The 14,241-nt window shown below is 36.3% G+C and overlaps 1 protein-coding gene across 1 annotated transcript; it reads right to left on the bottom strand.

Moving 5' to 3' along the window:
- Positions 1-551: 551 nt before the first annotated feature.
- Positions 552-1,496, bottom strand: LOC118836812 (olfactory receptor 8D1-like). Its single transcript, XM_036743972.1, has one exon. It carries the CDS (start codon positions 1,494-1,496, stop codon positions 552-554), a length of 945 nt encoding a protein of 314 aa, XP_036599867.1.
- Between the last annotated feature and the right edge of the window lie 12,745 nt (positions 1,497-14,241).

Below are 14,241 nucleotides of genomic sequence, written 5' to 3' on the forward strand. Positions count from 1 at the left end.
CCATTACTGTATCCCTGCCTCCTTTAATTGGAATTTGAGAGGAATGCTTAATTTACCTGGCAGCAAAGCCATGGAGCAGTGGGATATTGAAAAGGTAAGTTTTGTTGAAGGAAAAGGGTTATGAAAGGCCAGAATTGGGTAAGTAAGGAGGCTTTAGGAAACTAGGTTAATTTGGGGATACTGAACTGATGTTCAGAAGTTTGGATGAGAAGGAAAGAAAAGATATGGAAAGTTAAAGGGTGTATATGCTATAACTCCATACTAGAAAGTAAACTATTAAGGTCAGGAATTATTTTATTTTATTTTTTTACATCTTTAGTACCTAGCAAGGTGTATTTCTTGAAGTTAGCACTTAATTAATACTTGTTAAATGAATGAATAAATGAATGAATGCATGAATGAATGAAAATTAAAGAATCTGAAGTTGTGGTTTCAGCTTCTTCACAGTGTTTTCCAAAGTTAATCCTCATTTCATGGAAAATTGGTGACTCTTTTCAGACAAAGTAGAAAGAAAAATCATGATCATTGTTGTCTTTACTTTTTCTTGATGTTTACATAGGCCTGGAAAATATTATACCTCTCATGATTTTCTTTACTACATCCTTGACATCCTTATTCCTCAGGCTGTAGATTAGGGGATTCAGCATGGGGATAACTGTGGTATAAAATACCGAGGCCACCTTCTCCTGAGTCATACTACTGCTTGATGGTGGCTTAAGATACATGAAAATCATAGTGCCATAAAAGATAGCAATAGCTGCCAGGTGGGAGCTGCAGGTACTGAAGGCTTTAGACCTCCCTTCAGCAGACTGGATGTGAAGGATGCTAGTGAGGATGAAAGCATAAGAGATGAAAATGGCAGCAGTGGTTAAAAATACATTGAATGTACCAATAACCATCAACAGAAGCTCATTGAGGTAGGTGCTAGAGCAGGAGAGCTTCAAAAGGGGGATGACATCACAGAAATAATGTTTAATGACATTAGGACCACAAAAGGACAATCTGACCATGCAACTTGTGTGAAGCAGACTGGTAAATGTACCCATAGTATACACTCCTGTCACCAAAAAGGAACAGACCCGTGGAGACATGATGACATTATAAAGAAGGGGACTACAGATGGCAACATAACGGTCATAGGCCATGGCTATCAGCATGTAGCATTCAGAAACAATAAAAAAACAGAAGAAAAAAAGTTGCATCATACACTCATTGTAGGATATGATGTTTTTACTCACTATGAAGTTCACCAGGAGTTTGGGAGTAATGGCAGAGGAGTAGCAGAGATCCACAAAGGACAAGTTGCTGAGGAAAAAGTACATTGGAGATTGTAGCTGAAGACCAATAGAAATAAGCAGGATCATGCCCAAGTTTCCCACCACAGAGACAACATAGATGCCCAGGAACAGGATAAAAAGGAGAAGGTGGAGCTCTGGCTGGTCTGTTAATCCCTCTAAGATGAACATGATTATTGTAGAGTGATTTAATGAAGCCATTTCTTTGTAGGTTAGAAGGAAGGTGGTACCGTGGAGAAAAGAAGACACATGGAAGACAAAATATCATTTATCACTGTTTGACATTCTTGTGTTAGTAGGAACAGAAGAAAGATATAGAATTAGAAAATTGTAGTACTTTAAGATTTACAATGCAATTTATATGCATTATTTCAGCTGAGCTTCACAATCAAAGCTGAGTACCAGTACTGTAGGTTTCATTATACTGCAAAGAACTTGACAGCTGAGACTATCATTTGATTTTCTTTGTATCCTTAGCCAGAAGGCTCACTTATGAAATGAATTATTTTCTATATTTTCCATCTACAAGAATTAGTGGTTTCCTTATATCTTTTATTTCCTTCTTTAACTCTTCTTGACATACCAAAATCCTAAAGATATTTGTAAGACAAACAGATGCTTATTAATAGTAAAAAGAGGGAAATAGTTTCTTACTTATTTTTTAATTTCCCCAAGACAATTGAGATAGTATAAAATCCATATTGCTATAGGACCACATGCCTGTGGTCATTATTTTACATGGTAAAAAAATAGGTGAAATTGTTGGGCTGCTAGGTGGCCCATTGGATAGTGTACCAGGCTTGGAGTAAGGAAGACTCTTCTTCCTGAATTCAAATCTGGCTTCGGATACTTACTAGCTGTGTGACCCTGAGCAAGTCACTTATCCTTGTTTGCTTCAGTTCTTCATCTCTAAAATGAGCTGGAGAAGGAAATGGCAAACTACTCCAATATCTTTGTCCAGAAAACCCCAAATAGCATCATGAAGAGTCAGACCTGACTGAAATAAGTGAACAGCCAAAAAGTTTCCCAGGATTTCTAATCCAGAGTCTTTGCTTTATCCTCTAAAATTTTCTCCTTTGAAATTTTATGAGAAATAATAGTAATTAAAAGGACAAATGCTAGAGGGGATGTGGAAAATTAAATACACTAATGCACTGTTGGAGGAGTTGTGAGCTGATTCAACCATTCAGGAAAACAACTTGGTATGGTGTCCAAAAGGCTGTAAAACTGTACACACCCTTTGACCCAGTAATAACACTACTAGGTCTGTAAACCAAATAAATCAAATAAAAGGGAGGGAGAAGCCAGATTGAAAAGTACAGGTCAGGGAATAATGTATAAAAATATTATGATCAGAAACACCCTTTAGGAAAATTACTTTAGTTATTGAATTCAGGGTGGATTAGAGTAAGTGTTGAAGGTAGGTATAGAGTAGGTATAGACTGAAGTGGGTATACCAGAAGACTATTGCAATACTCCAGGAATGAGGTGATGAGGGTTTGAATTAGAGTGGTGGCAATGCCAGAGGAGAGAAGAGGACATATTTGAGAGATGTTGCAAAGGTGAAATCAGCAGGCTTTGGTAATAACTGAATATGGGGCTGAGAGAGAGAAAGGGATCCAAGATGAATGCTAGGTGGCAAATCTGATAGTCTAAGAGGATTGTGTTGCCCTTTATACTAATAAGGAAGGTAGGATGAATGGAGGCTTTGGGGAAAGATAATAAATTTTATGTTGGATATATTGAGTTTAAGATGTCTACTAGGCATCCATTTTGAGATATCTGAAAGGCAACTGAACATAAGAAATTGGGGCTTAGGAGACAGATTGGGATGGCATAGGTATACTTTTGAATCATTAGCATAGAGATTGTAAGTAAATCCTTGGGAGCAGATAAAGATCATCCAGTGATGTAAAAAGAAATAGGGCCCAGGAAAAAAAGCCTGAAGGACATCTATGCCTAGAGGGTTTGGTGTGGAAGAGTCTAGAAACAGAGACAGAGAAGTACTCAAATACTTAAGAGGAGAACCAGTAAAGATGGTGTTCTGAAAACCCAGAGAAAAGAGAGTATCAAGGGGTGGACAGGTATCAACAGCCTCAGTGGTTTCAGAGAGGTCAAAGACAAAGAGACTTGAGAACAGGACATTAAATTTGACAACTAAGAAATCATTAGTAACTTTAGAGAAAGTAGTTTCAATGGAATGATAAGGTAGAAGCAAGATTATAAGAGGTTAAGAAGAAAATGAGAGGAAAGTGGAGGCACCTATTGTAAATATTCTGTTCAAGGAGTTTAGCCACAAAGGGTTGAAGAGATATAGGATGATGGTGCAGATGGAAGGATCAAGCAAGGGCTTTTCTCAGGATGGGCATGGTTAGGCATGGATTGGCATGTTTTAGACAGTAGTAAATGATACAAAAGATAGGGGAAAATTGAAAATAAGTGAAAGAGTAGGTATTACAGTTGGGGCAATCTGTTGAAGGAGAAAGGAAGGAATAGAAACAATTGAATAAGTAAAGCAGTTAGTCTTGGTCAGGACTAAGGCCATTTCATTTTCATTTAAGACAGGGATGAAGGAAGAGAAATTCATAGAAAGCACCTGAGCCATAGGAGATGAGGAAGTATGGAAAAGACAATTCACAATAAATGGTCTCAATTTATTTTTCTGAAATATATGAGGCAAGGGTCTTAGCTGAGAAAGTGGTTGGAAGGGGAACCATAGGGGATTTGAAGAGGGATGAAAAGGGTTGTTAAGAGCCAATGTAGAGAATGGAATAGTAAGTTGATAAAGAAGAGATAGTAGTATTGCTTAGCAGCAATGAAAGCCCAGTTGAGGTTATATAACATAAATCTATAGTGGGCCAAGTTGGTTTGTTGTGTAATTTTCTCTATTTTCTTCTGGCAGTATGTATGTAGGAGCAAAGGTGACAAGTGATGGCGATGATCCAAGGCTCTGGCTTGACTAGGTGCATTTGGTGGTATGATAATGGGGAGAGGGATTCAAGAAAGAAAAATATAAAGTTGGATTGGTTTACCAATAAGTAAAGATGGGGAGGAGAAAAGAGAGTAGCTAGTGTAAGGGAGATGGCCTGGGAGAGAATTGAGAGGTCAAGGGATTGGCGGTCACAATGCAGATGAAGAGTAGGATTTTATATGAAATTCATCATAGGCATGTTGAATTTAAGATGTCTCCAGGACATCCAGTTTGAAACATGCAGTAGGTAATTAATTATATGAGCCTGAAACTTAAGGGAGAGCCTGGAGCTAGAAATCTAGAAGTCATATTCATAAAGATGATTGTTAAACATTTGGGAAATGATGGGGTTACTGGGAGAGTGAGTATAGAGGAAAAAGAAAAGGAGACTCAGAGTCACATCCTGAGGAAATCTCATAGTTAGGATATGTCATATAAATGGTAAGCCATCAAATCAATTTGAGAACAAGCGGTCACACCGTCAGGAATTGAATCAGGAAAGAGAGTGTAATGAAAACTCAGAGAGAAGATAGTGTCCAAGAGGAAAAGGTAGCTAATATAAAATGCAGCAGATTAGGTCAAGAAGGATCAGGATTGAAAAAAAGACGATAAAATTTAGCAAAGAGATCCTTGGTAACATTGCAGAGAGCAGTTCTACCTGAATGATGGTTAGAAGCTAGACTGAAAAAGATGAAGTGAGTGAGTGGGAGGAATTGGAGTCAGTGTGTATAAACAACTTTTTGATAGGAGTTCTGCTGAGAAAGAGAGGAGAGATATAGGACAATATATTAAGGAGACAGTAGAATGTAGTGAAGATTTTTAGGAATGGAGGACAGAGGCCTATGTAAAGGTAATATGAAAGAAAGAAGTTGATAGGAAAATTTGAAGATCTGAGAGAAAGGAGGAGTGATGAGAATACAATTGACTGGAGATTACGAGAGAGGATGGTATCAAGTGCAAATGTACTTTTGGGTTGGTCGTAGCAAGGAAAAGGGCTACCCTCCTTACTTCTGCCTGTTCAAATCCCTGGTTTCCTTCAAATCTCACCTCAAGCACCAACTTCAAAATAAGTTTTTGCAAAATATCCACCTGCTACACAAATCTACCTTTTATTTATTTATATTTTTTCCTTAAATTTATATACATACATGTTTTTTTTTTTTTACCCAGGAAAATACAGTGACGTTTACTAATTGACTGAATTATGATCTTGGACAAAACAATTTATCCCCTCAAATTCCCAGTTTTCTTTTATCCAAATGAAGTAGTTAAACTAAAGAATTCCTTCCAAATATCACATCCTATGATTCTGTGATTAACCAACAGTGACTTCCCATAGCCTAGTGAATATCCAGGAATGCAAAACTCTCCATTATTTCACTCAATATACCTTTATAGCCTCATCTGCTACTATGCATGTTCACATTATCTATGGTCTAGCCAAAACAATTTTTGTTCCCCCAAACATCTCTCAGTTTAAAAAAATCTATGTTTTTGCCCATGCTATGCTGTTTCTGAAATGCTTTTCCTTCTTGATTGCATACATGTAATTCCTATTACTTTATTACTCAGCTTGAAAGCTACCTCCTTCATGAAGATTTCAATTATCCTTCATCAGGAAGGTGTTTTATGTCTCTGATGTCAGTTATAAATTACCGTTTTTAAAAATCATATTTAAATATTTTATTGATATATTTTGTCTGTTTTATATCATTTACAAATATAGCCTTTACCCCTCCTCTACACACTAAGCTATCTCTGATAGCCAAGTATTTACAAGAAAGAAAGAAAAAAAAACAATTCAGTAAAACCAGCAAATATATCAACTAAATGTGAAATGTTCCACTCCCATGATCCCAAGTAAGGACTTTTGCAAAGACAAAAGGGATATTTATCTTTTCATCTCTTCTTTGTAATCAAGGTTGGTCATTCAATCATACTTTAACAATATACCTTGCTTACATATTTCATATCTGCCATCACAAATTTTAAAGTTCAGGAGGGCACGGAGTGTGTTTTATGAATCTTAGTATGCTTTTACAGTGCCTTATACATGGTTCTATCTCAATATAGATTAATTGAATTCAATCAAAGGAAATTATCTAAACTCACATAATAGCCTATATGTGAGCCTGAAACTAAATTTCAAGCATAGCATAACTTGTTGAAAAGGGGAAAACTCTGTTTAGAAAGTCACATATTTGAGACTCTATTATCTTTCTATTCCTTTCCCTTCTACCGTATCACTCGCTTCATTCTTTTCTGGAGTAGTTGAAAATTTTCTTTCTTCACTCAGTAGGTTAGTCCTTTCCTACTAAATTACATTGTAGATTAATAAAATATATAATTTCTTTCTCAAAATCAATTCCACTATCTGAAACTTCAATATGGTGATTCTCATTGACTCAGAGCCTGGAAATCTTAATGCTAGGAGCAAGAGGGATTGCTCTGTCTTGTAATAAATGGAGCTAAGATGAAAGCAGAAAGAAGAGGAATCATTTTTTTTAAAATCATAGGTTTTAAGGAGCAAGGAACTTTGGTAGCAAAATAATTTGCAAAAGAAAAAAAATTGCTATTGGCTGATGTTAGTCCATGTGCTGCCAATCAAAAAGTAGTACCATTTGTCAAGGTGCTGCTTGTTCCCTTTCCTTTATACTGTATATTCCTACTCCTATTACTTTAAAAAAAAACCAAGATCATCTTCTTGATGTAACCTTCTTTCTTAACACATTTCCATTTGCTTGCATTCTTCTCCAGATCTTAATTCACCTAGAGCAGCATTGCATAGAGCCTCTGACAATTCCATACATGCCTTCCTTCATATTTAAGCTGTACCTTGCTTCAGTAGTGCAAGATGGCATATAGATCACTGATATTGAAATAAAAGCTAGGTTTGAGTTTTTACAGTAATACTGACTAATTCATTTGCAGTCCATCACTAACTAATTTGTCTTCTTTCCATTTGTTTCCTCATCTGTGAAGTCAGGATGATTATACACAAGGTATCTAACTCATGGGGTTGTTTTGAGGTTCAAGTCCTCCACAAACTTTAAAGACATATTTAATTGTCAGTTATTCTTATTATTTTCACTCTACTGTAACATTGAGTATACATCAAATGACAGAAATGCAGCTAAAGGTCCACTCAACTTTTACAGTTATGCTTGTATTAGTCATGTTCACCTTTTGCCTGTCCAGTTGCTTTGAAAATGTAAGATTTTGGGATTTCTAATTGGAAGATCATTTAGAAATGATCTCATCCAAGCACTTCATTCCATAGATAAGTAAAAATAAGTTAAGGGGAAGGGGGAAGATATTATTGGATGTTGAGAACTAAATATAATTAATATACCTCATATTCCTAACAGCTTAAGGATTGTTAAATCATTAGAAATGGGTGAAAAATAATTTTTTTTCATCTTTAATAGATATAGATCAGGAATAGAAAGTAAAAAGAGAGCCTATAAGCAATAGAACTGATGAATAGAAGGTAGAAAGAAATCTCCTCATCCCTAGATCACATTCCTATGGGAACTGAATAGACAGGGAGTATCTCTAGTGTCATCTTGATAAACTTGTCTATGACCACACCCTGTGTACATTAAGAGAAGCTCTGTTGCAACCTGACTTTCTACTTTAGACTCCACAATCTGATTTATCCCAGACATTTCCTGAAGATACAGGGAAACCTGGTTACTCACCTTAGTCCTTTCAGGATTAGAGGAGTCACTCCTCTGACATTAACTCTGAGGCAGCAACTAGGTGGTACAGTGGATAGAACGCTGAAGACCTGAGTTAATATCCAGCCATAGGTGATTAATAGCCCTGTACTTTTGGGAAAGTCACTTAAAGTCCATCAACCTCAGTTTCTTCATCTACAAAATAAGAATAATAATAAAACCTATGTCCCAAGATTTTTGTGATAAAAAAATGAGATAATATTTGGAAAGTTCTTTCCAAAACTTAAAATGTTATGTAAATATTGGTTTTTATTATTTGGACTCTTGTAGTATAAGAATAATATGTGGGGCCTTTTCTACAGCAAATTGTCACTGATCAGCATTCCAAAAAATCATGCTTAGAGAATGGAATTACTGGTGCTTTTAAATGAAAATATGAATCCCAGAAAGAGACTTCTCGTTCCCTCTGAAGATCCCGGACAGGGGTCAGATTTACACCTTTACAAAACCTGAGCCTCCTAGTGGGAGTGAGACAGTTTTCATTTATTTGTTGTGAGATCTTTTGGTCCCAAGAGCATTATTAAAGAAAGAATCCCCCTGGGATCTCATAACTTCAGATTCAAATCCCAAGGGGAAATGCAGTCAGGATGATACTTCCATTGACATCTCAGGTAATTTTGTTGAAAATGGAACTCATTTTTCACTGAAAATAGGAAATGTAAATTATGCTGGAAAAGATGGATGAAGGCTAACTCTTCTAATACAATGATCTGAGCATGGTCATGGCTGACTTGGGGCAGAGAGGACACATCTGAAGCAATTCTGATACTCTCTGACTTCATTGTTCTCGTCCATCATCCTGCCCCTCTCCTTCACAAATATTACTCCCCCATTCCTTTACCTTATGGTCCAGTGGTCTTTACACCCTTAAAACACAACAAAACATCACCTGTTATTATTCTTTTCATTTTATATTTGTTATGCAACAAGTACAGCATTTTTCAAAAAACCTCATGACCCTTCAAATAATACCCACAATGATCTTTAAAATTAATTGCTTAAACTTACTTAAAAGATCCTTTTTTGTTTAGTAGATTAATATTAAGACTGATTGATAATTGAAGTGCTTTTCATTAATGCTAATATCCCATTAAATTAGTGCACATGTACTGTTAAACGAGAGAACTAAACTCATACCTTAGAGCCAGGGAGACATAGAATGTTGCACTAGAATGGACATCATTGGTTGGCTAGTTCAGTCTTCTGCTTAATGAGTAATCAGAGCCCTGAGAAAATTCTCATTTCTGGAGCATTGCTATCGGGTATAAGAGTAGCCTCTCTGGAGAAGAGCTGGTTAATGTCTCAGATGAGTAGAGGGGCATTTTAGTCCTACATATGTAAAGTATTTCAAGTTACTCCAAGGAGAAATCTGGAGATTTCAAAATCCAAAGTAACTTTCTTTTGTTATTGTTATTGTTGACAATTAAGGAATAATATTTAGCAGGTATGATGAAAAGAAAGATCATTTTATTTCGAGTCTGGATGTGCGGGTCTAATCTCAGCCCAATTACTGACCAGAGTTGTTTCTCTTCTTTTGACATTTAACTAAGTCGTTTTATACTTCCTTCTCCAAGAGGACCATCCCCATCAGGAAGGTGATGTCTTGACTTACAAGTGAATTGACTTTAAGTGAGGCAGGCCTATGGAAAGTCATCAGCCTTACTCTCTCCTCCAGAACCATGTAGGTCCAGTGATAAGATATAGATCAGGATGACTGGAGGTGGCCCTGGATTCAGTGGGAGATTTTGGCCTTTTTAAGCTAAGGTCTTTCCCAGCTCTCAGTTTTTCTGAGGTAATACCTATTCAGTGATTAAGGCTAAGTAAGAAATGAACTAGAAAAATCTGACCAAAAAACTAAATAAGAAAGAAGTCAAGGAAGTGAATAGAATTTTAGATAAGCTAGATTTGAGAGATATCTGTAGAGAACTGAATGGAAATAGAAAGGAATATACATTTGTCTTAGCAGTTTATGGTACCTTTACAAAGGTTGACCATACATAAAATTTGTATATTTAAAAGCAGAAATACTAAAAGTACCATTTTCAGATCACAACGCAATAAAAATTGTATTCAATAAAGGACCATAGAAGTATAGATTGACTTCCAATTGGAGATTAAACAATCTAATCTTAAAGAATGAGTGAGTTAAACAACAAATCATTGAAACAATCAATAATTTCATCACAGAGAATAAGAATAATGAGAACATCAAAATAATGAGAATACTGAAACTTATGGGATATGGCAAAAGCAGTGATCAGAAGAAAATTTATATCTCTAAATGCTTACATCAATAAAATAAAGAGTGGACTAATGAATTGGCTTTGCAATTAAAAAAAAACTCAAAAAAGAACTAAGAAAAAATCTCCAATTAAACCTTAAATTGGAAATCCTGAAAATTAAAGATGAAATTAATAAAATTGACTGTTAAAATCTATTGAATTAATGAATAAAATTAGAAGTTGATTTTATAAAAAATAAATCAATTGGTTAATTTAATTTAAAAAGGAAGAAAACAATATCACTAGCATCAAAAATAAAAAAAAATGTGAATGAACCTATAACAAAGATGAAATCAAAACAATCATAAGGACTTGTTTTGACCAATTATTTCCAATAAATTTAACAGTTTAAATGAAATGGACGAATATTTTTAAAATATGTAAATTGCTAGATTAGCAAGTGAGGAAACACAATATCTAAATAGACCTATTTTAGAAAATAAAATTGAACAGGGCATAAACCAGCTTCCTAAGAGAAAACCACCAAAAGCATATGGATTTACAAATGAATTTTATGAGTTCTACTAATTTGAATATTAAATAAATTATTTGAAATAGTAAACAAAGAAGGGATCCTGTATAACTCCCTTTATGCAATAAATATAATACTGATGCATAAACCAGGAAGTGTAAAAACAGAGAAAGAAAATTATAGACCAATTGCATTAATGAATATGGATGCAAAAATCCTGAATAAAATATTAGTTAAAGATTACAACACTATATTGCAAAGATTATACATTATGATGAAATGAGATATACACCAGGAATGCAGGAATGGTTTAACATAAGTGAAAACTGTTAATACAATTGATTATGTCAATAATAAAAGTAAAAAAAATCATATGATTATATCAATAGAGGCAGAAAAAGTTTTTGATAGAGTGCAACACTCATTTCTATGAAAAACACTAGAAAGTGTTGGTATAAATGATTTTTCCTTTAATTGATTTTTCTTAAAAAGCATTTATCTAAAATCCATTAGCAAGCATTATTTATAATATAATTTATAAGTAAGATCAGATATAAAACAAAGATGTCCACTGTCATCATTATTATTCAGTATTGTACTGCAAATCCTAGCAATAGCAATGAGAAGAAATAGAAGAAATCAGGAGAGAGAATAAGGTAATAGAAATATCTCTTTTGCAGACAATATGATGATATACTTGGAAAATCACAAAGACTCAACTAAAAAGTTAGTTGAAACAATAATTTTAGCAAAGTAGCAGGATATAAAGTGTTGGTTGTGTTCTTTCTTCTCAAAGAGGACCAAAATGACATCACTATGCTTGATTCAAGATTCAATGTGTCCTACTGTGGCTGATCAGGCCAATAAGACCTCAGAATGCTCTACCACAGGTCGGGCACAAATAGTCCATGTCAACATTTGGGGTGGATACCCCAAATTTGGGCCTCCTGAGTTTTCTTTGAGCTGTTTCAATTCTGCTTTGCTCATAGAGCACAGCACCTTCTCTGATGTGGGCATGCAATGCTGAGTGGTCCTGTGACAATGTCTCCCATGTCACACAATCAATTCCAAAGTTCTTGAGAGAGATCTTGAGAGTCCTTCTATCACTTCTTCTGACCACCATGTGAATGATTGCCCTGTGTGAGTTCTCCATAAAATAGTCTTTTTGGCAAGTGGACATTTTGCAATTGAACAACATGGCCAGCCCATCAGAGTTGTGTTTTCTGAAGCAGAGTTTGAAAGCTAGGAAGTTTAGTTCAAGTAAGGACCTTGGTGTCTGGTATGTTATCCTGCCAGCTGATCTTCAGAATCTTCCTAAGACAATTCAAATGGAAGCAATTCAGTTTCCTGGCATGGCACTGGTAGACTGTCCAGGTTTCACAGGCACACAAAAATGAGGTCAGCACCATAGCTCTGTAGAACTTTAGTTTGGTAATCAGTCTAATACCTCTTCTCTCCCATACTTTCCTTCAGGGCCTACTAAACACTGGGTTAGCTCTGGCAATGTGTGTGTCAACCTCATTATCGATGTATACATCCCTGGAAAGTACACTACCAAGGTAAGTGAACTTTTCCACAGCATTCAAAACTTCTCCATTTGCTGTAATTGATGATTCCACATATGTATGGTGTGGTGGTGGCTAATGGAGCACTTGTGTTTTCTTGGTGTTAATTGTTAGGCCAAAATTAGCACAAGCAGCAAGAATTGATCCATACTTTCTTCCATCTCAGCTTCAGAGGCTGCATTGAGTGCACAATCATATGCAAACAGACAATCATGCACCAGCACTCCCTCCACTTTGTTCTTGGCTTGTAGCCTTTTCAAGTTGAAGAATTTACTAACAGTATGATAGCGGAACTTGATGCCATGTTCATCCTCATTGAAAGCATTTGACAACATGGCTGAAAACATCATGCTAAAAAGCATGGGAATGAGCACACAGCCTTGTTTCCCTCTATTGGTGACTGAGAAGGCACAAAAGCATTGTCCATTATTTACAACCAGGGCAAGCTTGCCATCACGAAATTGACATACAATGCTGATGAACCTCTCCAGGCAACCAAATTTTGACATAATTTTCCACAAGTCCTCATGACTAACATTATCAAAGGCCTTGGGCAGATCTACAAATGTTGTATACAGACCTTTATTCTACTCAGTAGGTATGGCATGCAAATAGCAGTCCTGAGTGAAACAAGGCTGTCAAATGAAGGCCAGCATACTGAAGTTGGTGCTGGATACACGTTTTTCCAGGGTGGCCGCAGTGAAGGGGAGTGCCATGAAGCTGGTGTAGGTTTCGCAATTAAAACTAATCTAGTCAACAAGCTTGTGTGCCTGCCAAAAGAGGTGAATGACAGGCTCATGGCAATATGATTGCCACTTGCAGGAAAATGTCACACCACCATCATCAGTGCCTATGCATGATGAACCCTGATGATGTCAAAGAAAAATTTTATGAAGACCTGGACACCCTTATGATCAATGTGCCAAAAGAGGACAAGCTTATAATTCTGGGTGACTTTAATGCTAGAGTAGGCTCAGACTACCAGATTTGGCAGGGAGTCCTAGGGAGGAATGGAGTTGGAAACAGCAGCAGCAATGGTTACTTACTACGGAACACTTGTGCATCTCATGACCTCATCACCAACAGTATCTTCCTTTTATCTAAATGCAATAAAACTCCATGGATGCACTCTTGTAGCAAACATTGGCATATAATAGACTGTGATTATAAAGCGAAGAGACAGGATGTGAGAGTGGCAAAGGCAATGTGTGGTGCAGACTGCTGGGCTGATCATAGACTTATTTTTTCCAAGCTAAATATTCACATTCAGCAAAAGCAGCACCCCCAAGGCAAAATGACTACCAGAAGAATTAATGTCAACAAATTAGAGCTCTTCTTTGAGCAGGAACAGTTTGTTACTAACATGGAGGAAAAGTTGAGCCAACACACAGTTGGCAACAGTGGAGCAGAAAAAGAGTGGGAATCTTTCAGTGATTTAGTGTACAGCACTACATTTTCTCATTTGGGTCAGAACACTCACAAACACCAAGACTGGTTTGATGAAAATGGTGGGGAAATTCAGAAGCTGCTAAATGAAAAATGGGAACTTGACAGGATTTACCAGCAGGATAGCTCATCCATCTCTAAGAAGGCAGTGTTTAAGTAAAGTGCAAGCAAAGCTTAGAGAGATGCAGGATTCTTGGCTCAGTAAGAAGGAAAATTAAATTCAGTTTTATGCTGATAGTAATAATCCGAAGTGCTTTATAATGCCCCGAAGGCAATTTATGGGCCAAACACCTATGGTGCATCTCAACTACTCAGTGCTGATGGAGCCACATCGAGTAGTGATGAGGACAAGAACCTGGAGAGATGGGCTAAACACTTCCACAGTGTTCTCACCAGGCCGTCATCAATCAATGCTAAAGCCATTAACCATTTATGTCAGGTTGAAATCAATCCCTCCCTAGCTGAAGCTC

Source organism: Trichosurus vulpecula, chromosome 2 (assembly GCF_011100635.1).
Source record: "Trichosurus vulpecula isolate mTriVul1 chromosome 2, mTriVul1.pri, whole genome shotgun sequence".
Classification (NCBI taxonomy): Eukaryota; Metazoa; Chordata; class Mammalia; order Diprotodontia; family Phalangeridae; genus Trichosurus; species Trichosurus vulpecula.

Excerpts from the sequence above, each read along its gene's own strand:
- LOC118836812 (XM_036743972.1), bottom strand. The coding sequence starts at position 1,496 with ATGGCTTCATTAAATCACTCTACAATAATCATGTTCATCTTAGAGGGA.